Source organism: Etheostoma spectabile, chromosome 4, assembly GCF_008692095.1.
Source record: "Etheostoma spectabile isolate EspeVRDwgs_2016 chromosome 4, UIUC_Espe_1.0, whole genome shotgun sequence".
Taxonomy (NCBI): Eukaryota; Metazoa; Chordata; class Actinopteri; order Perciformes; family Percidae; genus Etheostoma; species Etheostoma spectabile.
The window spans coordinates 19,392,069-19,417,389 of record NC_045736.1 but is presented as its reverse complement, the minus strand read 5'-3'; the positions used below and the strand labels follow the sequence as shown (position 1 = coordinate 19,417,389).

Below are 25,321 nucleotides of genomic sequence, written 5' to 3'. Positions count from 1 at the left end.
TTTTTTTCCCCCTCCTATCTCAGAATGTATGGGTTGTGTAGCCAGACCGTAGTCCACAGCACTGTGGAGATAGCTCTGGAAATGTGAGACTAGCATAGAGCCAACAAAATTATGTTTTTGTGTCTGCAGGGTTCACAGGGCCTACCTGGTATCAGAGGAGATCCAGTAAGTAACTCTGACCTGCAGAGTGGTTTGGTGGATATTTGAATATGAAGTATAATGCCTACTAAGTGTTTTTTCTATTTTCCTAGGGTGAACCAGGTGTGACAGGGCTACAAGGGTCAAAAGGCAGTAAGGGTGAAAGGGTGAGCTGAGCGATCATTTCTAACCTTAACCAACCTCAGAGACAGAGAACAAAATGATATGGGAAGTGGGTTTGTGTGTTCATGGTGTTTTTCTGATGCTTCAGGGTGAACCAGGCTCAACAATATCAGGAGGGGGTCTTCCAGGGAGGAAAGGAGAGGCAGGCATCCCGGGAATACCGGTAAAAAACAAACTGGAGTGACTTTGACCCCACTCCTAAACTTATTGTACATGGCCATGTTTATCCTAAATCCCACAGTGGACCTTACTTGCACAAACCCTGCACCCTAACCAGTGTTTGTTTCATTTACTAAGGGTACTCCTGGCCGGCCAGGCAGTGATGGGGTAAAAGGTGCTGTTGGAGATCCGGGGATACCTGGTCAAGATGGTCGCCCAGGTTTACCAGGAACACCAGGAACCTCCACCAAGGTTATCCTCCGCCCCTGGTTCTCCCCATTTCACTTGATTTAGAAAGTACATTTAGTATGGAGTACTATCAGCTCCTAAAAGATTTCTTTTGAAAATACACCTCAAAGCCGAAAAATGGGCCGGTAACAGAGAGCATTCCATCACTCCTTAACTGAGATAAAATGATTCACTCTACTAGCCCTGTCGTTATGTTGTGCAAGTGATGAATCAAAACTCACAATCGAAACACAAGCTGTCTTTGAAACTGCCGTGAGCATCTTTCTGTCTTGATAAAGCTGAATTTACCAATGTTAGATCAGTTGCTGCTGTCATCCCTTTGGCCTTTTTGAGGGACATATGGACCAGCTGGGTAGGTAAACACAAGTGTGCTGTGTTCAGTTTACTAATCTAATGATACATAATGGACACAGATTTTTAAATATTTCTATGCCATTTGGTCCTAAAAACATGAAAACTTGCTTTGGCACCCTAAATATTCAGGTTTATTGCTAAGGTTTTTCCAGACATTAGATTTACAAGAACCCATTATACAGTCTCAAATACATAGACAATTCTCTTGTTTTAATAATACATTTTGTTGTCTCTAATTTTGTTAAAGCGTACCTCTTGTCAAAATGGGTCTTTTTTTTGTGAATGTACCCAAGTCAAACTTTAATTTTAAAGCATAACTAGGACATAAGCTTGGGGCACTACTATGATAGCATCAAAATCACTATTTTTAAAACACTAAGAAGACTCGACAAAGACTAATGACCTCTCAATGGAGTATTTTGGCTCCAACCTCTGCTCTAAGAGCAAACTGTAATTGTTAGACTAATGCACATGGTGGTAGCATTGAGCCACTTCATTATTCCTTCAGTGGAGGCTCAACCATATGTGCCAGAAAAGCTGAGATTTTAAGGGTAGTTTTTGTTTCACAATATAATTTTTAGTGTATAATTTAAATTTTAAAAGGCATATTTTTCCTGGCAAACTTTAGAAAAAGGACTGCATACAGACATCTTTCTATATCTTCCACTGCATCCAAAAATAAACACTTTTGATATTTAATAGTTGTGGATGGCTAGATATTGGATGGATACTGATTGTCTTTACAGACATGTACTAGAAATACCGATTATCTGGAAACTCAAATGTATCACAATTATTCTAAGAACTGATTGTCATTCCCAGCAAACATGCATGAAAGAAATTCATTTCAGTAATGAAAGCAGTGGTTTGTGTGGATTAAAAAGAATGACCAATTACATGTGAATAATGTAATTTTACATTTAATTTATTTTTCCTCAAGGTACTGTGTTTTTGTTGTTTTTCTTTTTTATTCATTTGCATGGATGTTGAGATACTATGTGGAGTAGCCGAGAGGTGGTTTGTTTGTGTATCAACCTGTGAGGAAGCATGTCAATGTCTCAGGTTATCATAAAGAGACCTTTCTCAACAACAATGTTCAGCATTTTCTCGCTCTCTCTTTCTCTCCTCAGGGAGACAAGGGCAGCCCAGGAGAGAGGGTTAGTCACACTATCGCCAACTTGTCCTTTCACTGCAGAAATATCCCAAGAAGCCTGCAAGCATAATGATTCTCAGCACTTATCTCTCTTTGCCGACAGGGACTTCCAGGAGTCGGCAGCGGGGTGGCCGTGAAGGGCGAGAAGGGCTCCCCAGTAAGCACTGTCAATCACTGCCAATGTGCTGACATGTTTAGTTTGCAGATGAACTCAATGTGCATGTGGGAGGGGGTGAATTTTGCATTTACTAATTGCATTTTTATCATCAGGGTACTCCAGGGGCTCAGGGTCCTAGAGGGCTACCAGGACTACAGGGCAGCAAAGGAGACAAGGTAGCTGCAGATTGATATAGGTTATTGAGTGTTTGAGCATGTGGGGTGTTTATCCCAAAGTACTGGAATGATTTTGTTTGTTTTTCAGGGCGATGGTGGTGATGGGGCGCCGGGACCCCCAGGCAGGCAAGGAGAGCCTGGGGACAGGGTAGGTTGAACACACAGCAATTTTAGATTATGTCACGATAATGAAAGCATTTTTTGCACAATCTCTGCTACACCTGTACAATCCTCATCACACCCTTCACAATTTCAGAACTTTTGATGTGCGCCTCGATTCAGATCTGTACTGTAACAGACAATCACACAGATCTTTGAAGAATACCTAAATCCTCTGACTTCTAGAATTTTATAGAAAATATTTTTTCTCCTAATTTCAAGTGAGACCAATGGCCGTTATGTTGTCATTTTTTAGATGTCCTGTTTACTAACACAGAAAACATAACCTTGATGGAGGTAATACAGTTATGATCAATCATTTTGCTCATGTCTTTCAGGGACCCCGTGGGCCTCCAGGAGAAATTGGTGGAAAGGTAAGAGAAAGGTAAAAAAAAAAAATCGCTTCTTTTGTAAGTTGTTAATAGAAGAATGACCTTTGTCACTCTCTATTTTGATAGGGTGACCGAGGACAGCCAGGTGAGCCTGGAGCACAGGGAGACAGGGTGAGTCACATTAAATCAGGACAGTAAATCTCGTGTGTGTGTGGTGTGTGTTGTGTGTTAATAGTCTAAATGTCTATGGTCCATACTTACAGGTATGGCATGGTTAAGTAGTACATTTTACCACAGGGAAGAGCACATGCATTTTCAACAAAATGAAAAGGTTAAAATGGGAGGATATTAACAACCTTGCTGAGCAAAAGTAAATAATAAATAGTAAAAGTAAATATGAAAAGATAAAGTAAATAAATGTTGCTTAGAAAAGGGTGGAGATAGGGCAGTCTGTTGCTGTACATTAATCCAATAAAGACTATACTGCAGAGAACGTGTTTTTCGCTGAACTTAAAAGCAGCTGTAATGTTTTTTGGGATAATATGGATGTCTGTATATACATGATTATGTTTATAACTGTGCCCAATGAGTGGTAATGGCTGGTATATAAAATTAATCCCTCAATTTTCCCTGCATAGTAGTTATTTGGAGAAGACCCCATGTAAGTTGAGAAGCTCTAACAATCATTGGCAACAAACCATCCCAAGTAACTGTAGCACATTTACAGTGACACAAATGATCATTTTAGAAGTTACATAATGTACACTAAGATCAGTCACCCTTTTCTGTTATCTAGAATGGAATAGAAAGCCTGAATACAGAATACAACAAAATAAGGAATGCTACTCCTGATCAGTGCTAGAAAAGACACTGGAAAAACATCACAAAGACAAAAACAACTTAGGCAAACAATCATCCACGGCCAACACCACAGGTTTAAACATAATGAGTAAAATAAATAAATCCAAATTCATTTTGCACAGTAAGCCAGACAATCAAAGAAGAGACCCTTAGAATCTAGAACGAGACCTGGACAGACTCCAGTTATAACAGCCACAGTAACAGAACATGCAATTTGACTTGAAAACAATCAGTGAATTGTTGGACATGTGTCTCTTTGCAGGGGGAGCGAGGACCAGCTGGTGAAACTGGGGAGAGAGTGAGTAGACCAATGTTGATTTAGTTTTTAATTTAAATGAGTGGGATTGTGTGCTGTTATATGAATAATGTTGTCTCGCAGGGGGACCCAGGGAAGCCGGGCAGTGCAGGAACACCAGGGTTGAGAGTGAGTGAAAGACTGTCATGCAGTATTGGCTAATGACATCAGTGTGTCATATTGTTTCACATCTGCATGGTCTGACTGTTTATAAATGCAAAGAGAGTGTCCTGAATGAGTATTCATTTGTCATCAGGGTTTACCAGGGCCCAGTGGACCATCAGGAGAAAAGGTGAGACTGATTTTAATTAACTGCAATCATAAGAGAAGCAGCAGGTCAATAGGAACGTGATTCCATCACAGAACATTTCATAATCTCATTCAATGAATTTCCGAGCAAAGATGAAACAACAATTGCACCGGTGTGTTCCCAGGGAAACGAAGGTGCACGCGGGGAGCCTGGCAGAAGTGTGAGTTATCAGATAAGAAAAGAAAAGGAAAAAATCCTGACATATAATAATTTATGTCCTTTCATTTTGGATATGCACTTAATGTCTTAATTCAAATCATCCAGGCTCTTGGTTTGCCTGGGAAGAAAGGGGATCAGGTACGCTATCAAATACTGTTCTCATTAAATGTTTCATTTTAACATTTTAACAGAGCTTACTGTTCCTTCACTCTGATGGGTTTCCTGTCCTTTGCTGTTTTACTACAGGGGGAACGAGGCCTGGCTGGTCTGGAGGGGGGCAGGGGAGACAAAGGAGAGATGGGACAGAAAGGAGAGAAAGTGAGCTACCAGGGGATGATGATGTCGTAGAAAATATGGAATGGTTTGTGTGTGCCGTACACTGTCTAAATGACGTTTCCTTCCTTATCATTTTTGCAAGGGGTCTTCAGGGTCGGGAGGGTCAGCTGTTGGACCTAAAGGAGAGCCAGGAGAGAGAGTAAGTTCACACTGGAGTCATCGTAACATATCTTTATCAGAACAACAAATGGCACAATGGCTCATAATGTTACACATGCTGTATAAAATATATTCCAGACAATAGCATCTCTTATTCATGAAACATTCCCTTGTGCCACCTGTCAGTGTAATTCATGCCCCAAAACTGCTGAAACTGAAAATCCATAAAACATGTGCTCTTCCCTCAGGGACTTGCTGGTGTCAATGGAAGGCCGGGTGCCAAGGTGAGAGGCCTGCTGTGTGTTTTATTTGATATGTTTTTAGCCTTTCTGTTTATTTCATTGTCAAACTGGTCTTTTAACTGTTCTTCAGGGAGATCCTGGTGAACCAGGAGAGAGGGGGGAGAATGGGCGGCCAGGAACCCCAGGAAAGCCTGGTCCTCCTGGGAAAGAGGTGAGAGTGATGTATGGGATCTGTATAAAGTAACACCATTCCCTCTTCAACAATAACTACCCCCAACATCTTTTTTCAATGTCTTATTGTTAGCATTCTCTACATATAGTAGGAAGTACGGCTGGGTGATAATTAAATGGCAGCTATTTATTATAGTTGACTAATTGTTAGTTATAATTATCAATGGTAAATTGTCTCGATTTTATACCATCATACACCTACTATCTTTGGACTCAGGAAATTAACTTTTTTTTAAATATATGTATATTTTTTTAAATGTTTACAAACATTTTATAGACCAAACGGTTAAGGAAGAAAATCTGCAGATTATTAATAGTCAAAGGCTACTGTTAGTTGCAACCCAAGTGATCTAATCATTTTGTCATGTCTTTCTTTACCCAGTGAAGACATTGTACTATTGTAAAAACCTAGTCAAGCAGTTATTGTGGTTGCATGTTGGTCTCAGTGTCATCATCCTAGATCAGTGCTAGATTAAGCTTTCTTCTGCTCCTTCCAACATGCATCTCTTTGTAATGATGCCATTTAGAGGTAAAACCAACACTGTGCATTGCATGAAATATTCTCATAAATGATTTAGTCTAATGTTTCTTACCCTCTACTCAGTTGATGTTGTAGATTTAGACCATTAACATTTTCTCCCATTTAAAATAAATGAATTATTACCACAGGGGGAGAGAGGAGAGAAGGGTGATGAAGGCACACCTGTAAGTATGATCTCTTCATTTTATTGATGATAACATCGCAACGCCCACTCTCTGTGTGTGTTAATAAGATAAAATAGACTTTATGAATGCCACACTGGGGAAATTCCCTTGTTACAGCAGCTCAAAAGAAACATTCACACACATCAGAATAACACAATTCTTAGACATAGAAAAATAATACAAAAAGTATTATATTAATTAAAATAATAGTTATATTTACACTATAAACACCCTTATTTAAGCAGACAGTACATATACAGATTATTTATGTAATTTATAAAGATTAGTGTATACATGTCGCTACAAATGTCTCTTCTGTTTTTAAACTTGCTTTTCATCAGGGGGAGTCTGGACTCCCAGGGAAGTCCGGAGAAAGAGGACTGAGGGTAGGGCACAAGTCTTTGACACATTTTACAGTCAAGTTTTTAATCTAAAACTTTGAAACTAAAACTAAAATTTTGAAACTATCATGGTACATCAATGAAAGGTTTTAACCTAAGGTTTTTTTGTTGATTGAACCCCATTAGGGACTGGCTGGTCAACCAGGACGAGCAGGAGAGAAAGGAGACATAGGAGACCCAGGAGAGTCGGGACGAAATGTGAGGCGCTCATTTATGTATCATCATACAGATAGCTTTTTAAAAGGTTCTAGTGGTTTTCCACTGAAAGAAACACTGAGGAAGGTCAACTGCTTAGCATATTTATTGATCTGTGTTTGATCATAGGGCAGCCCTGGACCCGCGGGACTGAGAGGGGAGAAAGGAGACTTGGTTTGTTGTCTGCTTTATTTTTTACACAGTGCTTATATAACTTTATATCTATTGTTAGTGGGTTCACATATTTCAATTTTGTCTTCAAGGGACCTCAGGGGCCTCCAGGACCACCAGGAAAAGTGGTGAGTGTGTCACTGTACTGTAAAATGAACCATAATGACAATTCATAGGCAAACTAGAGTTCGGAACTACAGTCTGCAGCATCTTCTTACCATTAAAAAAACCCGTCTTACAACCCGTTTTGACACTACATGTTTGTTCCCTTTAACAGGCAGACGTCCAGGGACTCCTGAGAGGAGAGAGAGGAGAGAAGGTATGTACTGTTCCTGTAAAGAACTTCTAAGTTGTAATAAATTCCTCCAAAATTTCAATCTTATCGGTAGTTATTGCAGACACACTGTGGTAAACAAAGAACTGTTGTGGAAATTGTGATTTTTCCAGGGTGATGCTGGCGACCCAGGAGAACATGGTAGTAAAGGTCTGAAAGGCGAAGCGGGGACTCCGGGAGCCCCAGGCCTACGAGTGAGTACACCTCATTCTTGCAATTTGTAGATGCTTCTGCAAGCATCTGATAGCCACCGTACAGTATATGCATCTCTATGCACGCTGACCTCTTTCCCTGTTTAATATGCAAGACTGATGATCCTTTGTGATTTGTTCTTTCCCTGCTGTCTGTAAAGGGTCCTGAGGGACAACGGGGACCTGCAGGCACAAGAGTGAGTTTGCTTTCTGTCACTGCTTCTTCAATTCTCATAACTCAATATCTGTAAATACTGTACCTGAATCATTTCCTTTCTTACACATTTACATCATTTTAATTTCTAATGTTTCCAGGGTGATACGGGGGAAAGAGGAGTTCCTGGAGAGAAGGTTTGAAATCAAACAGCGTGGCTGGTCCTCGCAATGTCACCTACTCCACTGACCCCTCTCATTTTATCAATATTGAAATATAAATAAACTGGCAGGTCTCGCTGCCTCTCTATTTACAGATGAGCTAGTTACTCGGTTTAATACCACTGTTGCTTTACACTGAAATGACCCAAAGTCAAAGCCCAACCTTGGCTTAACAGTGAGACTCGTTACCTTAGACTAAAGTGTAAAAAACAGAGATCCATCCATCCATCCATCTTCATCCGCTTATCCGGTATCGGGTCGCGGGGGCAGCAGCTCCAGTAGGGGACCCCAAACTTCCCTTTCCCGAGCGACATCAACCAGCTCCGACTGGGGGATCCCGAGGCGTTCCCAGGCCAGTTGGAGATATAATCTCTCCACCTAGTCCTGGGTCTTCCCCGAGGCCTCCTCCCAGCTGGACGTGCCTGAACACCTCCCTAGGGAGGCGCCCAGGAGGCATCCTTACCAGATGCCCGAACCACCTCAACTGGCTCCTTTCGACGCGAAGGAGCATGGCTCTACTCCGAGCTCCTCTCGGATGACTGAGCTTCTCACCCTATCTCTAAGGGAGACGCCAGCACCCTCCTGAGGAAACCCATTTCAGCCGCTTGTACCTGGATCTCGTTCTTTCGGTCATGACCCAGCCTTCATGACCATAGGTGAGGGTAGAACGAAAATTGCCCGGTAGATCGAGAGCTTTGCCTTCTGGCTCAGCTCTCTTTTCGTCACAACGGTGCGATAAATGGAATGTAATACCGCACCGGCTGCTCCGATTCTCCCGACCAATCTCACGCTCCATAGTCCCCTCACTCGCGAACAAGACCCCAAGGTACTTAAACTCCTTCACTTGGGGTAAGGACTCACTCCCCACCCGAAGAAAGCACTCCATCGGTTTCCTGCTGAGAACCTGGCCTCAGATTTAGAGGTGCTGATCCTCATCCCAGCCGCTTCACACTCGGCTGCGAACCGATCCAGTGAGTGCTGAAGGTCACAGACCGATGATGCCATCAGGACCATCATCTGCAAAAAGCAGCGATGAGATCCCGAGCCCACCGAACTGCAACCCCTCCCCGCCCCGACTACGCCTCGATATCCTGTCCATAAATATTACAAACAGGATTGGTGACAAGCGCAGCCCTGGCGGAGGCCAACCCTCACCTGGAACGAGTCCGACTTACTGCCGAGAACCCGACACAGCTCTCGCTTTGGTCATACAGAGATTGGATGGCCCTAAGAAGGGACCCCCTCACCCCATATTCCCGCAGCACCTCCCACAATTTCTCCCGGGGACCCGGTCATACCCTTCTCCAGATCCACAAACACATGTAGACTGGTTGGGCATACTCCCAGGCCCCCTCCAAGATCCTTGCGAGAGTAAAGATCTGATCCGTTGTTCCACGACCAGGACGGAATCCGCATTGTTCCTCTTCAATCCGAGGTTCGACTATCGCCGACCCTCCTTTCCAGCACCTTGGAGTAGACTTTACCAGGGAGGCGAGAAGTGTGATACCCCTGTAATTGGCACACACCCTCTGGTCCCCCTTTTGAAGAGGGAACCACCACCCCGGTCTGCCACTCCTTAGGCACCGTCCCAGACTTCCACGCAATGTTGAAGAGGCGTGTCAACCAAGACAGCCCCTCCACACCCAGAGCTTTCAGCATTTCTGGACGGATCTCATCAATCCCTGGGGCTTTGCCGCTGTGGAGTTGTTTGACTACCTCAGCGACTTCCACCAGGGAAATTGACGACAATCCCCCATCATCCTCCAGCTCTGCCTCCACCAAAGAGGGCGTGTCAGCTGGATTAGGAGTTTCCTCAAAGTGCTCCTTCCACCGCCCTATTACCTCCTCAGTTGAGGTCAACAAGGTCCCACCCTTACTGTATACAGCTTGGATGATTCCTCGCTTCCCCTCCTGAGGTGGCGAACGGTTTTCCAGAAGCACCTTGGTGCCGACCGAAAGTCCTTCTCCATGTCTTCTCCGAACTTCTCCCACACCCGTGCTTTGCCTCTGTCACAGCAGAGGCTGCAGCCCTTCGGGCCCGTCGGTACCCTGCAACTGCCTCCGGAGTCCTCCGAGACAACATATCCCGGAAAGACTCCTTCTTCAGTCGGACGGCTTCCCTGACCACCGGTGTCCACCAGGGTGTTCGTGGGTTACCGCCCCTTGAGGCACCTAAAACCCTAAGACCACAGCTCGCCGCCGCAGCTTTAGCAATGGAAGCTTTGAACATTGTCCACTCAGGTTCAATGCCCCCAACCTCCACAGGGATGCACGAAAAGCTCCGCCGGAGGTGTGAGTTGAAAGTCCGTCGGACAGGGGCCTCCTCCAGACGTTCCCAGTTTACCCCGCACTACCCGTTTGGGCTACCAGGTCTGTCCAGAGTCTCCCCCACCCCCTGACCCAACTCACCACCAGATGGTGATCAGTTGACAGCTCTGCCCCTCTCTTCACCCGAGTGTCCAAAACATACGGCCTCAGATCAGATGAAACGATTATAAAATCGATCATTGACCTTTGGCCTAGGTGCTCTGGTACCAAGTACACTTATGAGCATCCCTATGTTCGAACATGGTGTTTGTGATGGACAATCCATGACTAGCACAGAATTCCAACAACAGACAACCACTCTGGTTTAGATCAGGGAGGCCGTTCCTCCCAATCACGCCTCTCCAAGTATCTCCATCATGCCCACGTGTGCATTGAAGTCCCCCAGCAGAACTATGGAGTCCCTACTGGAGCCCCATACAGGACTCCATTCAAGGTCTCCAAGAAGGCCGAATACTCCGACTCTTGTTTGGTGCATATGCACAACAACAGTCAGAGTTTTCCCCCCATCACCCGCAGGCGTAGGGAGGCGACCCTCTCGTCCACCGGGGTAAACTCCAACGCAGCGGCGCTCAGCCGGGGGCTTGTGAGTATCCCCACACCCGCCCGGCGCCTCACACCCATGGGCAACTCCGGAGTAGGACAGAGTCCAACCCCTATCCAGGAGAACGGTTTCCAGAACCGAGACTGCGCGTAGAGGTAAGCCCCACCAGATCTAACCGGTAGCGCTCCACCTCCCGCACAGTTCCGGCTCCTTCCCCCACGAGAGGTGACATTCCACGTCCCCAGAGCCAGCCTCTGCCGCCCGGTTCTGGTCCGTCGAAGCCCCTGACCTTCGCTGCCACCCATATAGCAGCGCACCCGACCCCTTTGGATCCTCCCACAGGTGGTGGGCCCATGGGCTGGAGGGAGAGGTGCCACGTTGCTTTTTCGGCTGTGCCCGACCGGGCTCCGTGGCAAACCCGGCCACCAGACGCTCGCTCACGAGCCCACCGTCTGGGCCTGGCTCCAGACGGGGCCCCGGGCTTCCTCCGGGGGGGGTCTCTCTATCCCTTCCGTGCTCAACCATCGAAGTCTTTGAACCATTCTTTGTCTGCCCTCCCCTGAGACCTCTTTGCCATGGGAGACCCTACCAGGAGCACAAAGCTCCAGACAACACAGCCCTCAGGTTCATAGGGACACACAAACCTCTCCACCACGATAAGGTGATGGTTCCCGGAGAGGTAAAAAAACAGAGAGGAAATAGAAAAAAGATGAACGGCAAGTGTCGTATGAGATACTGAGAATTCACCAGGTATCCTACCAACGCCTTGTTAAAGCATCTTAAGCAAAACATTTTTCTGATATAGCTAAAAATGCACATAGCCCTAAAATGTAGTTTAGTGTAATAAATACTGCACTAATCATGCTATTGCACTCCCTGATGCTACGTTTGAAATCACAGAACCATTTTTGAGCTTTTTTATCAACAAGGTTGACACTATCAGATCCTGTATTTTACCTACTGACCATGACCCTTCTAAATCAATCCTGTGCCCTGCTTCTCTAAATTGTGCCTGTGGCCTTGTCAGCATTGATGGATATTGTATCACACACAAAGCCTACCTATACATCTTCAGATATTGTCCACTCGTCTTTTGAAAGAGGTATTCGATTCTAGTCCCAGCCTCTGGTCTGTAATAAATGGCTCTCTTATGAATGAAACAGTCCCATCTAGCTTTACACATCCTGTGGTTAGCCGCTAATTGAAAAACCCAGCCTTGACCCTACTGATTGTAACAGTTTTAGGCCTATTTCTAAATTATTGTTTATTTCAAAGATTTTGGAGAAGGTTGTTCTTGCTCAGCTCTGTCTTGGACAACTTTCAGTCTGGTTTCAGATTTCATCATAGCACAGGGACAGCACTTCTTAAAGGATTTGTTGCTGTTTGGTGACGGAGGAAATTGTGCTATGTTCCTCTTGCTGGACCTTAGTGCTGCATTTGACACTGTTGATAATGCCATCTTGTTGGAATGCGTTAAGCATAGGGTAGGTATCCAGGCTGTTGCTCTACAGTGGTCAATTCCTATTTAAAAAATAGGACCTTTTCTGCTGAAATTGGAAATATCTCCTCCTCTTCAGCAGTGATTACATGCGGTGTATCTCAAGGTTAGGGCCCATTTTATTCTCTTTGTACATGCTCCCATCGGGTTCCAGTCTTCACAAACTTAACATATCTTATCACTGTTATGCTGATGACACAGCTGTACCTCTCTAAAAACAGGTGATACCAACTCTTTAAAGTCACTTTTTCACAGCCTGAAAGACACTAAGTTCTGGATGGCTAACAACTTTCTCCAACTTGATGAAAGTAAGACAGAAGTTGTTGTTTGGCCCCCCCAAATTCAGTTGACAAACTTTTGAAAAATTTGGAGACTATAGACTCAAGTGTGTGCCCTTTTGCCAGAAATCTAGGTTTCATCTTTGACCAGCATTAACATTTGACAAACAAATACATTCTGTTGTCAAATGTAGCTTTTTTCATCTCAGGACTATTGCTAAACTAAAATCCTTCCTCTGTCGAAAAGTATTGACTACTGCAATTTCTTGTATTCTGGGATTTGCCAATCATCTTTATCACACCCTCAGCTTGTCCAGAATGTGGCTACTAAATTGTCGATTTGTAGCAGATGGAAGGATCATATCTTTACTGGTTACCGGTCAAATATAAAATAGATTTTATGGTAATGTTACTTGTTTTTAAGAAATTACATGGATTAGCCCCTTTTATAAATTGCTGATCTCCTTACCCTGCATCACTCCTCCAGGAACCTAAGATCGTCTAATCAGTTCCTTTTAGCTATTCCACAGTCTTGGATGTAAACAAAGGGTGATCGTGCTTTGTCTCTGTTGTGGCCCTTAGACTCTGGAACAAACTTCCCATTCATTTTAGGTCTTCCTCTACTGCCGAGATCTTTAAGTCTCGTCTTAAAACACATTTTTATTCTTTGACGTATGATTTAGTTTAGGGACATTTGTATAGAAGTGTGTTGTTTATATGAAGTTCATTGTGTCTGTATTTTTATTGGCCTCCTTTTTTTTTGTTTTTTTACATAATATATAACTTTGTACAGCACTTTGTTCAGCCTAGGTTGGTTTTAAATGTGCTCTATAAATAAGTTGATATGACTTGACTAAATGGTGTTTTCTAACCCTAAAAATCTGTGTGATCAGGGAGAAAGGGGAACGTCTGGGTTAGATGGACGTCCTGGTCTGGATGGTAAACCAGGTGCTGCTGGACCACCGGGTCAAAGGGTACTTCAGTTTATGCCATTTTCGACCCCCAAACTTTAAAACATGTGTAGAGTCTTACTTGGTGAAGAATGTCTACCTGATATGCTGCTTTTGTTTCTTCTTTGTGTTACAGGGGGATCCTGGGAAACAGGGGGATCCTGGAAGAGATGTGAGTACAATTTTTGTCCTGTGTGGTTGTTTTAAAAATACCATGCCCTGATTTGTAATAGTTATAAGTAATCATATGAATAAAAATAAATGCTGATGTTTTTGTGTCATGTTCATTTCCGTAGTGAGATTTGTATTTAGTTCTACTATCTGATTTTTCATTTCAGGATTATCATTATTTTCCTTATTCTGTAATCAACCCATTTTCTATAAACAAGTCTGCCACTGAATTGCAGTCACTTATGTGCACTTTCTGTGTACGTGCGGCAGAGGGCACTATGGAGGTGTTCAAATTCAGTCTTGCTCCTGTGGCCAGTTGCATAAGCCGACTAGGAAGAGACATCTTCAGTTTACAGAAGACTATTATGTAATATTGACCATAGTATTGATTCTGAAAGTCATCAACTGCTCAACCTACAGTTTAAGAAAATTAGTCTTTTTCAATTTTTTTTATTCCTATTTCAAGGGACAGACACATGACAGCTGTATTACTGCTGCTGTACATCCAACATAAAATAGCAGTTGTCAATGCTGTCATTCTGCCAAGTGTTAAAAAAAGTAATCTGTTTTAATTTAGCAGGCATTTATGTTGAATAAAAGTGAGATTAAACCATTCGCTGTGTTGTGTGTTGATTTGATTTACCAGGGTTTAGCAGGACTTAGAGGGGAACAGGGCCCCCCAGGGCCTGTCGGGCCTCCAGGCACTGCAGGAACACCTGTGAGTACACACACACACACTCTTTTATTTTTGTATTTAGGTGTCTCTCCATCAGTGTCATCCATTCTGTTGTATCTTTACATCTCAGTCTCTTTTCAACCACATATGCAGTCAAGTGTTGACATCCTTGTTATTTTTCAGGGTAAAGCAGGTGAAGACGGCAAACCTGGTGCTCCTGGAAAAATGGTAACTTCAGCCACTTGAATGTAATACCCACTCTCCCTGACATAGTGCAATATGACACAATGCACATTTTATTAGTGACATGACTGACATAATTTGATATTTATTGTGAACACTGATAGTCAGAATATGAATCTTGTTTAATGCAGCATGTCTCTCCATCATTCTCTGATATGGTAATGGAATCAACAATAAAGCAGTGAGGACATGTATTTCAGGCTCTGCTGCATAATGGCTGTCTTGGTCTTAAGTGAGTCTCTAAAGCAGTGGCACTGAATTATCTTACTGCTCCTGCAGCAGACCGGCCATTATTCGGTTTGTTGTTTGTTTGAGGCTGTAATGCATTTTGTTTTGACTTACAGGGTGAGGATGGTGTGCCCGGTGAAGATGGGAGAAAGGTTTGTCAGTTTACACGATTATCTGGCACTGACCAGTAGAGGTTTAGTCAACTAGCGTTTTGGGATTCTTTTTAACTAAAAACATTTTGCTTTTTGACAAATTTATTTGACAAATCTATGAACTTTTGCCCCTGATATCCTCTTATGAATGTTGTCATGTGAAATGGTCTGTTAAAGTGTAGCATCTTTGATCAAATACTAGCTAATTGTAAATATTAGTGCTGTCAAACGAGTAAAATATTTAATCACAATTAATCGCATTAATGACGTTGTTAACTCGCAATTAATCACACATTCTTATCTATTCTAAATGTCCCTTGATTTATTTTTGACCCATAACTTTTCTCATGTTAATGCTCTTATCAACATGGAAAAGTGGATTGGCTTGCTTTGTGCAAATGTTTTTATTTTCATTTATTGAAAACAACATTGGCATGTAGCCTACTGTAGTGTTCAATTTTACATGAAACATTCTCACTTGGAGCAGTCATTCACTGCTCCAAGTGAGAATGTTATCAATAAAAGGGTGAAACAAATACTTTGACAAGGGGGCGGAGAATTTGCGTCAGCTGTGTGCTTGGCTATCAAGTGGTATTTCAGACTGGAAATGCTGTGATGATTGCTCATTTCACAAGTTCAAAACACACAGATCACTTTGGTCTTACAAATGGAACCATTTGGATACTTTTAAAAAGTAAACTTTCCATTCAGAATCTTATTGGCCTCCACTTTAGAGTCTTGCGCTCGCCATCCACTCAAAACGTAATGTTAGTACTCTTTGTCCAGCTCGCAAACCAGAATAAGTGTTTGCGGAATGCCTGTTTGGTTTCCGGTCTAGCTAGATCCGGTGTGGGATTGTAGTTTTTCCTAACGTTGCTAGTTGTTGCAACAGCATGTGAAAATAAAGAACGTTAATCTTGCGATAAAAAATAAATAATTGACAACGTTAAAATGGGTTTGCGTTAACACTGTTAATAACACGTTTAACTGACAGCAGTAGTAAATATTATTTGGAAGTAGGGCTGGGCGATATGGAGAAAATCAAATATGACAATAATTTTGTCCCAATACCTCGATATGGATATTGCAGCAATATTGTAGGGTTGACATTTGGTGCTTTAACAAAATATTCAAAAAAAGATTTGTGATAAATGATCATCAATAATGTGTATTTAATGGCTAAGACGCTAAAGGCAAATAGAGCAGCTAAAAAGTTTCAGGTAAGGACATCACTTTCCTTTAATGCAGCCTTTAAAAACATAAAAAGACAACACCTTATGCCATATTACCATGTTACAATATCCAAAATCTAAGGCGATATCTAGTCTCCAATCACAATATTGATATAATATCGATTTGTTGCCCAGCCCTATTTTGAAGTGTCTGCAGTGCTTTGAATAATACTGGACTCACTTCATGTAAAAACACCAAACCGACTAAAAATTAAATCAAACAATACTTTAGCTAGGTAGGATGAGGGTCTTTTTTTAGAAAATTGTTTGTGAAGATTGTGCTTATTATGTCTGTTTTTCTTTGTCAATCTGACTCTGCTGTCTTTAATCTGCAGGGTGATAAAGGAGAACCAGGAGCAGCTGGAAGAGATGTCAGTTTTTCCAAATCTCCTTTTATATCATTATCTCTGTTTTGTTGTGGGTTCATTTCTATGCTCTGTCCTGTCCTGTCTCACCCCCTGCTTCCTGTATCGATCCTTGACTTAATTGTATTACACATCAGCTGTCCTCCCTTCTTTTCTACTCATCACTTTCCCACTCAAGTGTGTATTTATCAACTGTAGTTTGCTCTGACATTGACATTACCATCACACTCTCACTCACTGCAGAATCAATAGGCTTCTCAGAAGCAGCTGTATCAATTCACTAGCCTCTTATGATCAAGCCTAGCCTTTAAGAGGGAGCCACTTCTGAGAGGAATCCAGGGAGGCACCAAATGTCAGCTTGCTGTTTTCATGTGCAAATTCACATTAATTATCTCTAGAACATCAGTGGAGGGGTGGCAGCGGCCACCTGCTTTGATTTTATAGTTCAGCCTTTAGTATAGCGCAAAGTGAAGTCACCCTGTGTAGAGAGTCTCAGTTGTGCAATTGCATATGTTTTCCAGGGCCGGGACGGGCAGAAAGGAGAAGGGGGCCTTGCTGGGCCTGTCGGACCCTCTGGCCCTGCGGGGCCTCCTGGAGTACCTGGCAGCATTGGTCCTCCTGGACAGGTGCAGTTGATATCAACAAATTTGAAATATATAATGAATGGGAATGATAGTTTGTCATATTTACTAATCAATACACTGTCCCTGTTTTTCAGGTGGTGTATTTTAAAGGAGTTGAAGCGGCGCCAATCCCAGGCCCGCCTGGGCCTCCAGGAACCCCTGTGAGCATGCATGACTTTGCAGCATTCTAACATTGTTGTTAATTACATTCATTAGATGCATATTACAGTCACTATTTCTCCAGAAGCGTATTGTGCTCTGAATGATATGGACTTCCACAGGCTAATTTGCATTAATGGAAGATAAACATAAACATTATAAACCTAAATAAAATCCTCTGCATGTAATTATGTTTTCATATAATTGTTTATTTTTGCATACTATCATAGAAAAAGTCACTTTACAGAAACATCAGCTAGAAAGCTTGAGCTGATATCTAGCTCTTGTGTGATCTGTTGTCCCCAGCAGCATCACTCTGCCACATGTAGTAGCGAAGATGTCTGTTTTATCTACATCTGTCCCAGTGTGCCCCCCCTCCCCTCCACACACAGTCTTATCTGTTGATGTTTTTATCGTTGTCCATGCTCTGTCCTTCAGGGCGTACCAGGGATCCCTGGAGCTGTGGGAGCCAGAGTAAGTCGTAGATATCTGTATAGAGCTCAGTCTGCTTTAGATTAGTAACTACTTAGTTGTTTCTTTGACCTTCTAACTTGTTTTGTTCCAGGGGGAAAGAGGTCCATCTGGCCTCAAAGGTGATGCTGTAAGTTAGTCTTCAATCCTCGTTGTATTGAAAGTGTGACACAAGTGAGATTTCACTTGTTTTGTGTTGACACTTGCCTGTTGTTGGCAGGGAGACCCGGGAGAGGACGGGGCACCAGGCAAACCTGGGACACCAGTGGTAAGACGTCAGCACATCACCTGTCATGACTCAGCTGGGACTTCAATTTATTGTCAATATTTCTCATCTCTGTTGACTGGTGTTTGTTTGTTTTTCTTACCAGGATGTACAGAGGCTCTGGCCAACTTTGGCATTCTGGTATGTGGACTGCCACACAATTAAGATTGGAAATTAATGGATTTTGTTTTTTGAGCCTTTAAAGTTGTAGGCTTCAATTTTGTGTGGTGTGTGTGTGTGTGTGTGTGTGTGTGGTGTGTGTGTGTGTGTGGTGTGTGTGTGTGGTGTGTGTGTGTGTGTGTGTGTGTGTGTGGTGTGTGTGTGTGGTGTGTGTGTGTGGTGTGTGTGTGTGGGTGTGTGTGTGTGTGTGGTGTGTCCGTGTGGTGTGTGTGTGGTCCTGTTGTGTGGTGTGTCCGTGTGTGTGTGTCCGTGTCCGTGTGTGTGTGTCCGTGTTCCTTCACATTGGATTTTAACATGAGCTGGGTTTAGCTTGGCGTCTTTTCTGAGATAGAAATGTCTGTGTTGATGAAGAGTAATGCCTACACAGTAACTCCACTTTTGATTGTTACTCTTTTCATCATTTGTTATTTCCAAAAGCCTTACACCTTGTTATGTGCGTATAAATACTTCCCCACTCTAACCCTATACCTGAATGGTCCAGGTTAGTAGTCAGATATGTGTATTAGTCATATCTTAAATATCTAAATGAATTTGTGTTGTGGAGTTAATTAAAAATACATTTAGAAACTACAGATTACCATTAGAACAGTAATCATTTCTGTATTTATAATGGATATTTGTATAAATATCTTACCATAATGCATGGGCTAATGGAAATTTTATGCAATGTGTCCTTTTATTCTTGCAAGTGTCATTGTGCCATTTACAGCCTCCATATGTATTCATAACTTGTCAATTAGTTTGAAGAGCTCTTTTTTTTTTCAAGTCAGTAAAAGTTCAGTAACAAAATTCTAATTGTCAAAGAAAGGATTGGATCTTGGTTTATTGGGCATTATAAAAATAGGTTTTAGTAGTTAAACACACAGCAGCAAGTGGGGCTGGATTTCATAGACGTGACCAATGACCGACGAGAATTGGATATATTTTTAGTACAACGTCACACTGACAGTGTGGACGGGTTTGCTAACCTCATTTAGTATTCCTTAGCAGTAAAAACTATCTCTATCCCCAAGTACAACCAGCTATTTCAGAGTGTTTGTGCCAATTTATGGACTTCTATGAAGCATGTGAAAATAGAAACTGATTGCAAACAATCCTCCAGCTACTGAGATACAATCTAATTGACTTGATATCTAACTGATGTCTACACTTCACAGAAAGGCACCTGTGGCCGAAAAGTTATGAAGCTCTTGCCAACCATTTTCCCCCTCCCTCTATATAGATGTCTGATCTGAAGGTGGTTGTGGACAGGAAGGACATACCACTGACTCCTACAGTGCCAAAGGCAGGGAAAGGTGAAAAAGGAGACGTGGGCGAACCTGGACCGAGAGGACCATCTGGTGCAGATGTAAGTATGACTAAGGGCATCTTGGAAGCTTACAGAAAAGATAAAAAAAACTTGATGAAGGCCAGCAGGAAGATCATAGCAAGTCCAGATGGTGCACTACACTTTGATGCTTATTAAAATGTCTAATCAACATAATTCAGTTTAAATATTGGATTTGTTATATCTTTCCTGTTTCCTGTTGTGCACCAGGGTGCCCGTGGTTTTCAAGGAGAAAGAGGAGCAAAAGGGGATCAAGGAGAGCGAGGACCCGTGGGAGCAACTGGTCCTCCAGGTAGAGCCATTGTAGAGCGAGGGCCAGAGGGACCCCCAGGGCAACCTGGAGAGTCAGGCAAACCAGGAATACCAGGAGTTCCTGGGCGAGCTGGATGGACGGAGACCTGGAGGAGGGAGTGGGAGAGTGGACACATGAGAGAAAAGTTTTATGGACGGAGAGTTGATATAGGTTAAGGAGAGGGAAATTGACAAGGAATGTAAGTGGTTATGTACACTGACAGTTTTCATTGGTCCCCATAACATGGAAATTCGTTTATGTAACATCCACGCTGAACTTAATTTTCTTCAGGGTCAGGGCAAACGGAGAGAAGCGCCAGGGCAAAGGAGAACTCTTGTTATGTCGTATTAACAGTCTGTCAAATTTTGTCATATACAATACCAGAAGTAGAAGGAATTCAGGTGTTGTTGCTGTGTGTGTGTGTGTGTGTTGGTTTGGTGAATGTGTAGTGGGAGTGTGGGAAGTGTGCTGTTGTTGTGCTGTGTTGTGGTCTGTATGTGTTGTGTGATTGATCAGCTAGAAGTGAATGTATGGTAGGTGTGTGTGTGTGTGTGTGTGTGTGGTGTGTGTGTGTGTGTGTGTGTGTGTACTGTAGGGAGCATCTGCTGACTCAGTACTGATTGGTCCGCCTGGGGTCAGAGGCCCACCAGGAATTGGGGGACAAAAGGGAGAGCCTGGTGCTGCAGGATCACCGGGGCCTCAAGGAGAACGGGTAAGTTTTGAACATGATACAAATAATAAAATGTCATGTTCACCTGCCAAACACAGCAACATAATTCAATTTGCAAATGAGCTACTTTGAATGTGTCTTACAGGGTTTTGCAGGATCTCGTGGTGATAAAGGAGACCGAGGACAGTCTGGAGAAAAAGGACGTGACGGCTCACAGGTAAGCTAGCTCTCAGGTGTAATCTATTAGAACACTGTGATAATCACAGACTTCTAAAGTGATGAAAATCTGATTTTGATCTAACTGTTCTTATACTCAAGACATGTTGCAAAACTATTTAAAAACTTTTCTAAGAAGCTATATGTGTTCTGTCATTTCAGGGAACACCAGGAGAACCAGGAAAACCTGGTCAAGATGGGAAACCGGTAAGTGTGAAATACTGGTAACTGGAAGTTATACGCCTGAATGTGAAGGTGACAATATTGTTCTTTTTGTTTTTCTAATAGACAATGATGTAGTAATTATGTTTTTGGTGTGGAGACATTTCATAAGTAATTATTTAGTGAATATGTCTTTCAAGAGACTTGGTAAGTGTGTTTTTTGTTTTTTGTTTTCTTATGAGAATAACTATATATATATATATATATATATATATATATATATATATATATAAGTCCACTATATCTAGTTAAGAATGAATTAATTCTATTCTTGCTTATTGCATATTTGTCTTTATTAATTTACGGTATTGTGATATGTAAATGTAGGAGTATTAATACATATAAAAAACGTAATGCAACTTTGAAATATTAAGCCAGCAGGATTCCAGTTAACATTAGAGGATACATTCAGGTTTCATCTTTTTCGTACCATAGTATTTACAGTGATCAAACACAAATGATGTGCTGTATCTCATGATTGCATCGTTGGGTGCAGGAATACAGTTTAAACAAGGAAAGAAGGGGTATATTAAGCACAGCCTCACACTTTGTGTTTTCCTTTCCTCCATGTCGGAGCAGGGCCCAACAGGGCAAGCTGGTCCACCAGGTCAACCAGTGAGTAAGCAGTAACCAGGCAAAGGGGCCTCCTCTTAGGCTTGATCTTCAGCGCAAACCACTGGGTTGGCTGATGGAGCTCTCTTTTTCCCATCTTGGGCCGAGGCTTCATAGATCTTTAGACCGTAACCTTTTGCAGCTGTGCGGCTAACACCTCACTCTCTTACTTCCTCTCTCCTCATATTTGTCTTATCTCTGTCCATTTCCTTTTCTGTGTTGTTTGTCCCCCCCACCCCACCCTACTGTCATCCACCTTCCTCTGTCTTTCATCCTCTCCAGGGCTTGCCTGGGTTCCCAGGAGTTCTAGGCAGACCGGTAGGTTCTCTGCTGCTGGCTGGCATGCTTGAGCTCTGGAGGAGGGAGGGCTGGGAAAACCTGTCCCTGTGGTATTGGATCCAAGAGGGGAATGGACCAAATCATTAGAGATACCAATGGGCTTTAGTTTAGACAGGGAATAGCTTGAAAGATGTCATGACATTTAAAAACCGGAGACTAGAACAACCTATGACCAGGATCCACACATCGTCATGTACCTCCCAGGAAAATCACCTGTCACCTCTTTAATCTGAATGCATTTGAAACCTCATTCTGGAAGCTGGGGCCTGGGATAAGAGTCAGACCTTGATCCGCTCCTCATAAAATATGAATCAAGACCACCCAAAAGCATCCGCGTCAAACTCAAAAATTGACTTTTGCTGTTGATTTGTTGGAGGAAGTGAAAGTATGTCAGCTGACTGAGCTGAAGCTCTCGCCAGGATTCAGTGTACAATAGCAGAGGGGAATGAAATTGGGTATTTGGTACTCCCAAAAAGTACTTAGTTGTCTATTCGCTTGAGTGTGCTTATCGTGCATGCAGCTGTGCCTGCTGTCTGTTGTGTGCTTATCCCTCTCAATGCACTGATTTTTCAGAGCTTACCATGTGTCTCTTTGCTGATCCTCTGTTTGTATTGTCCTACCTGTTGTCACCAGATGTTTTTGTGTATTTGTCAATCCGTGACAAGTCTGTGTATTATTTATGTAAACTCCATGTTGTCCTATTATGAGTACATAAAGGAATAAATTTGTTTTTAAGAACTTAATTTTTATAAACATATTTATTCATAAATATGTGGCTTAAAGGAATAGTTCAACATTTTGGAAAATACAGTTATTTGCTTTTCTTTCCGAGAGTTAGATGAGAAGGTCATTACCACACTCAAATCTGTTGGTTAGGTATGAAATCAACAGCCAGTTAGCTTAGCATAAAGAATGGAAGCAGTTAGCCTGGCTCCGTCCAAAGGAAACACAGAATTTGCTTGCCCGCACCTCTAGAGCCTACTAATCAACAAGTTCAATCTGGTTTGAGTTGAGTTTTTTTGGGTGCAGAGTTTTGTCATCACTGTGAGGTTTCCAAGCAATCAGCGGAGACTTCAGGAAGTCTTGTGTTCTCAACAGTGCTATCAATGTTCTCATCTAACTCGTAACAAGAAATTGAATACGTTTTTTCCAAGATGTGAAAACAGTCAATTAAATTGTTGCCTGTGTGCAGTGAGTTTTAGTGAGAAGTTGATGATGAATATAATGTATGTGACTTATATTTTGCTTCTAGGGAAACCCAGGAGAGACTGGCATGAGGGGGCCAACTGTAAGTATCACACACTTGACAAAGCATGCACACACATTCACAGACTCATATTAGCAGCAGTTTACATGTTGTGTGTTTTCAATTAGGGCCCAATGGGTCCCAACGGGCTTCCAGGTCCCCCAGGTGTGAAGGTGAGTTGACTACATATCGGTGTGCTACCGTTACAAGTGTTTTGAAATTCTTTTGTTTGTTTGTTTCTGGCCAAAGTCCTAAAAGGTTTTTGTCTGTCACAGGGGAATCAAGGAGAGCCAGGTGTTGGTGTCCAGGTAAAACAAATTCACTGGTATTTTATATCTTGTAGACAATAGGTTGAATTAGTTGCCTTTTTTCAATCTAGAAGTGAAGTTGTAGAATAGATTTGCAGTGTGAGTTTTTTTTTTCTCCTGTCTACAGGGTCCTCCGGGTGCCCAAGGGAGCACAGGTCTGCCAGGACCAACAGGTACCCCCGGAGCTGTAGTAAGTGTCCTTCACCGCTTCTCTTCAGGAAATAAACAACTGCTTTTACGCTTTCTCATGAAATTCATTGTGTCATATTGTGGTCCTTCTTACCACCGTATGCATTTCTCCCTGCAGGGTCCACAAGGCCCTCCAGGACTGTCAGGCCAGGTGGTGAGTATGCAATCCTGATCTGGCTGCTACTGTTGCTGCACTGAGGAGCACAATGAGGAATTGTAAAATTGAAGTATGAATGAATTTCAATTACAACTGAAATGGGAAGGCAATTAAATATGTACCAAGCTTTTGTTGACAATTGGCAGCTTTAGAACATTTTATTGTAGCTTCAACTAAACAACCAGCAAACCTCTCAGCATGTCATGTTCACTGACTGTGTGACCAACTCTTTTACAACCATTTCTTGGTTTCATTGTCATTGAAAACGGTTGTCTGTTTGTGTAATAATATTTGACTACTAATAAAATATAGCATAAAATAAGTGTAAAACTGGACCATATCAATTGATCATTTGTGGTGTTCAAGGTGAACTGGACACCGGATGATCTTTGTAGATGATTTGCAACCTTTGTAGTGCACTCAAATCTAAACGTGACTGCACATGCTTGGGGTTACACACATATTAAACATTGAATATTCTGCCCCTCAGGGTGAAGCAGGTAAACCAGGGGTACCTGGCAGAGATGGTGTGCCTGGAAAAGATGGATTACCTGGATTATCAGGAAAGCAGGTGGGTGTGGGTGTGAGTGTGTGTGTTCATGTATTGACTGTTTGTGTCGACTGTGCATGTAGTCTTTAGCGTGGACTGTGCTGTTTTATCAGGTCCCCCTCAATGTTGGCATAATGTAATTTGTTCCTTAGGGCATTGCTGGACCTCCAGGCCAGGCCGGCTTAAAGGGGGAGCAGGGAGACAGCGGCCCCCCAGGGAAGGTGAGAACATGCTGTATCTAGGGGGAAGCCTCTGGCTAAGAGGACAGTCAATGAAATTGGTTTTGTGGTAGTTTTTTTTTTTTTTTGGGATGTGATCCCAGCTACAGAATGAGTTGCCGCCTGAAGTGATAAAATAAAATAAAAACTCCTGTAGAGCTATTATTAGCTTCCTACTGTGCTTCCTAAAGTTTCCTTACTTCAGGGCCTTGGTCAGGTTGCTGTTTGTCAACCAAAGGTTGTCTGTAAACCAAATGGTGCTCCAGAGACCTTCCCCTGCAATGTGTACACTTCTTAATGTTGTCAGGAGTCCCACTGTTAGTTGGTTATATGCGGCTGCTCACTGTCTCTATGAACTGATATTGTAACTCTGATATTTCTGAGTAGGCTGCAGCGGTGTGAGCCATAAGGCTGAAGGGAGAGGAACATGACAAACTCTCCAACAGCTCACAAACAGAAAACATCAGAATGTAGACATGTATTGTTAATGAAGGGATCCATCAGTAACCCATAGTTAAATCCAGTAAAGTAAGTGCAATGGGCAAGGCAGAACTGTTCTGTGTTTAAGAGTCATTGAATCCAGAAATTGTGTTCTTCATAGCATTGTCAAATACACTGACATTGTGCTACGATGGAGTTACACCAGATGG

General features: G+C 42.6%; 1 protein-coding gene and 1 long non-coding RNA gene across 2 annotated transcripts in view; one reads left to right on the top strand and one right to left on the bottom strand.

Moving 5' to 3' along the window:
* The window catches only part of LOC116688438 (uncharacterized), a 466,907-nt gene that overhangs the window by 395,977 nt on the left and 45,609 nt on the right, over window positions 1-25,321 (bottom strand). The gene's annotated exons all lie outside the window — the stretch shown is intronic.
* col7a1 (collagen, type VII, alpha 1) overlaps window positions 1-25,321 on the top strand; it is a 70,733-nt gene that overhangs the window by 25,352 nt on the left and 20,060 nt on the right. The window contains 53 exon segments of the mRNA XM_032514472.1: window positions 130-165; window positions 252-305; window positions 410-484; window positions 619-732; window positions 2,214-2,240; window positions 2,340-2,393; window positions 2,507-2,569; window positions 2,658-2,717; window positions 3,067-3,102; window positions 3,187-3,231; window positions 4,184-4,219; window positions 4,301-4,345; window positions 4,473-4,508; window positions 4,651-4,686; window positions 4,791-4,823; window positions 4,932-5,003; window positions 5,104-5,160; window positions 5,369-5,404; window positions 5,493-5,573; window positions 6,263-6,298; window positions 6,640-6,684; window positions 6,826-6,897; window positions 7,024-7,068; window positions 7,158-7,193; window positions 7,343-7,384; window positions 7,513-7,593; window positions 7,752-7,787; window positions 7,906-7,941; window positions 13,504-13,584; window positions 13,697-13,732; window positions 14,378-14,449; window positions 14,591-14,635; window positions 14,995-15,030; window positions 16,598-16,633; window positions 17,149-17,253; window positions 17,346-17,411; window positions 17,848-17,883; window positions 17,975-18,010; window positions 18,101-18,155; window positions 18,261-18,286; window positions 19,548-19,673; window positions 19,863-20,147; window positions 20,540-20,656; window positions 20,760-20,831; window positions 20,993-21,037; window positions 21,947-21,982; window positions 23,256-23,291; window positions 23,378-23,422; window positions 23,525-23,557; window positions 23,685-23,747; window positions 23,865-23,900; window positions 24,394-24,474; window positions 24,606-24,674. Of these exon segments, the coding sequence (XP_032370363.1) occupies window positions 130-165; window positions 252-305; window positions 410-484; window positions 619-732; window positions 2,214-2,240; window positions 2,340-2,393; window positions 2,507-2,569; window positions 2,658-2,717; window positions 3,067-3,102; window positions 3,187-3,231; window positions 4,184-4,219; window positions 4,301-4,345; window positions 4,473-4,508; window positions 4,651-4,686; window positions 4,791-4,823; window positions 4,932-5,003; window positions 5,104-5,160; window positions 5,369-5,404; window positions 5,493-5,573; window positions 6,263-6,298; window positions 6,640-6,684; window positions 6,826-6,897; window positions 7,024-7,068; window positions 7,158-7,193; window positions 7,343-7,384; window positions 7,513-7,593; window positions 7,752-7,787; window positions 7,906-7,941; window positions 13,504-13,584; window positions 13,697-13,732; window positions 14,378-14,449; window positions 14,591-14,635; window positions 14,995-15,030; window positions 16,598-16,633; window positions 17,149-17,253; window positions 17,346-17,411; window positions 17,848-17,883; window positions 17,975-18,010; window positions 18,101-18,155; window positions 18,261-18,286; window positions 19,548-19,673; window positions 19,863-20,147; window positions 20,540-20,656; window positions 20,760-20,831; window positions 20,993-21,037; window positions 21,947-21,982; window positions 23,256-23,291; window positions 23,378-23,422; window positions 23,525-23,557; window positions 23,685-23,747; window positions 23,865-23,900; window positions 24,394-24,474; window positions 24,606-24,674 (3,099 nt within the window).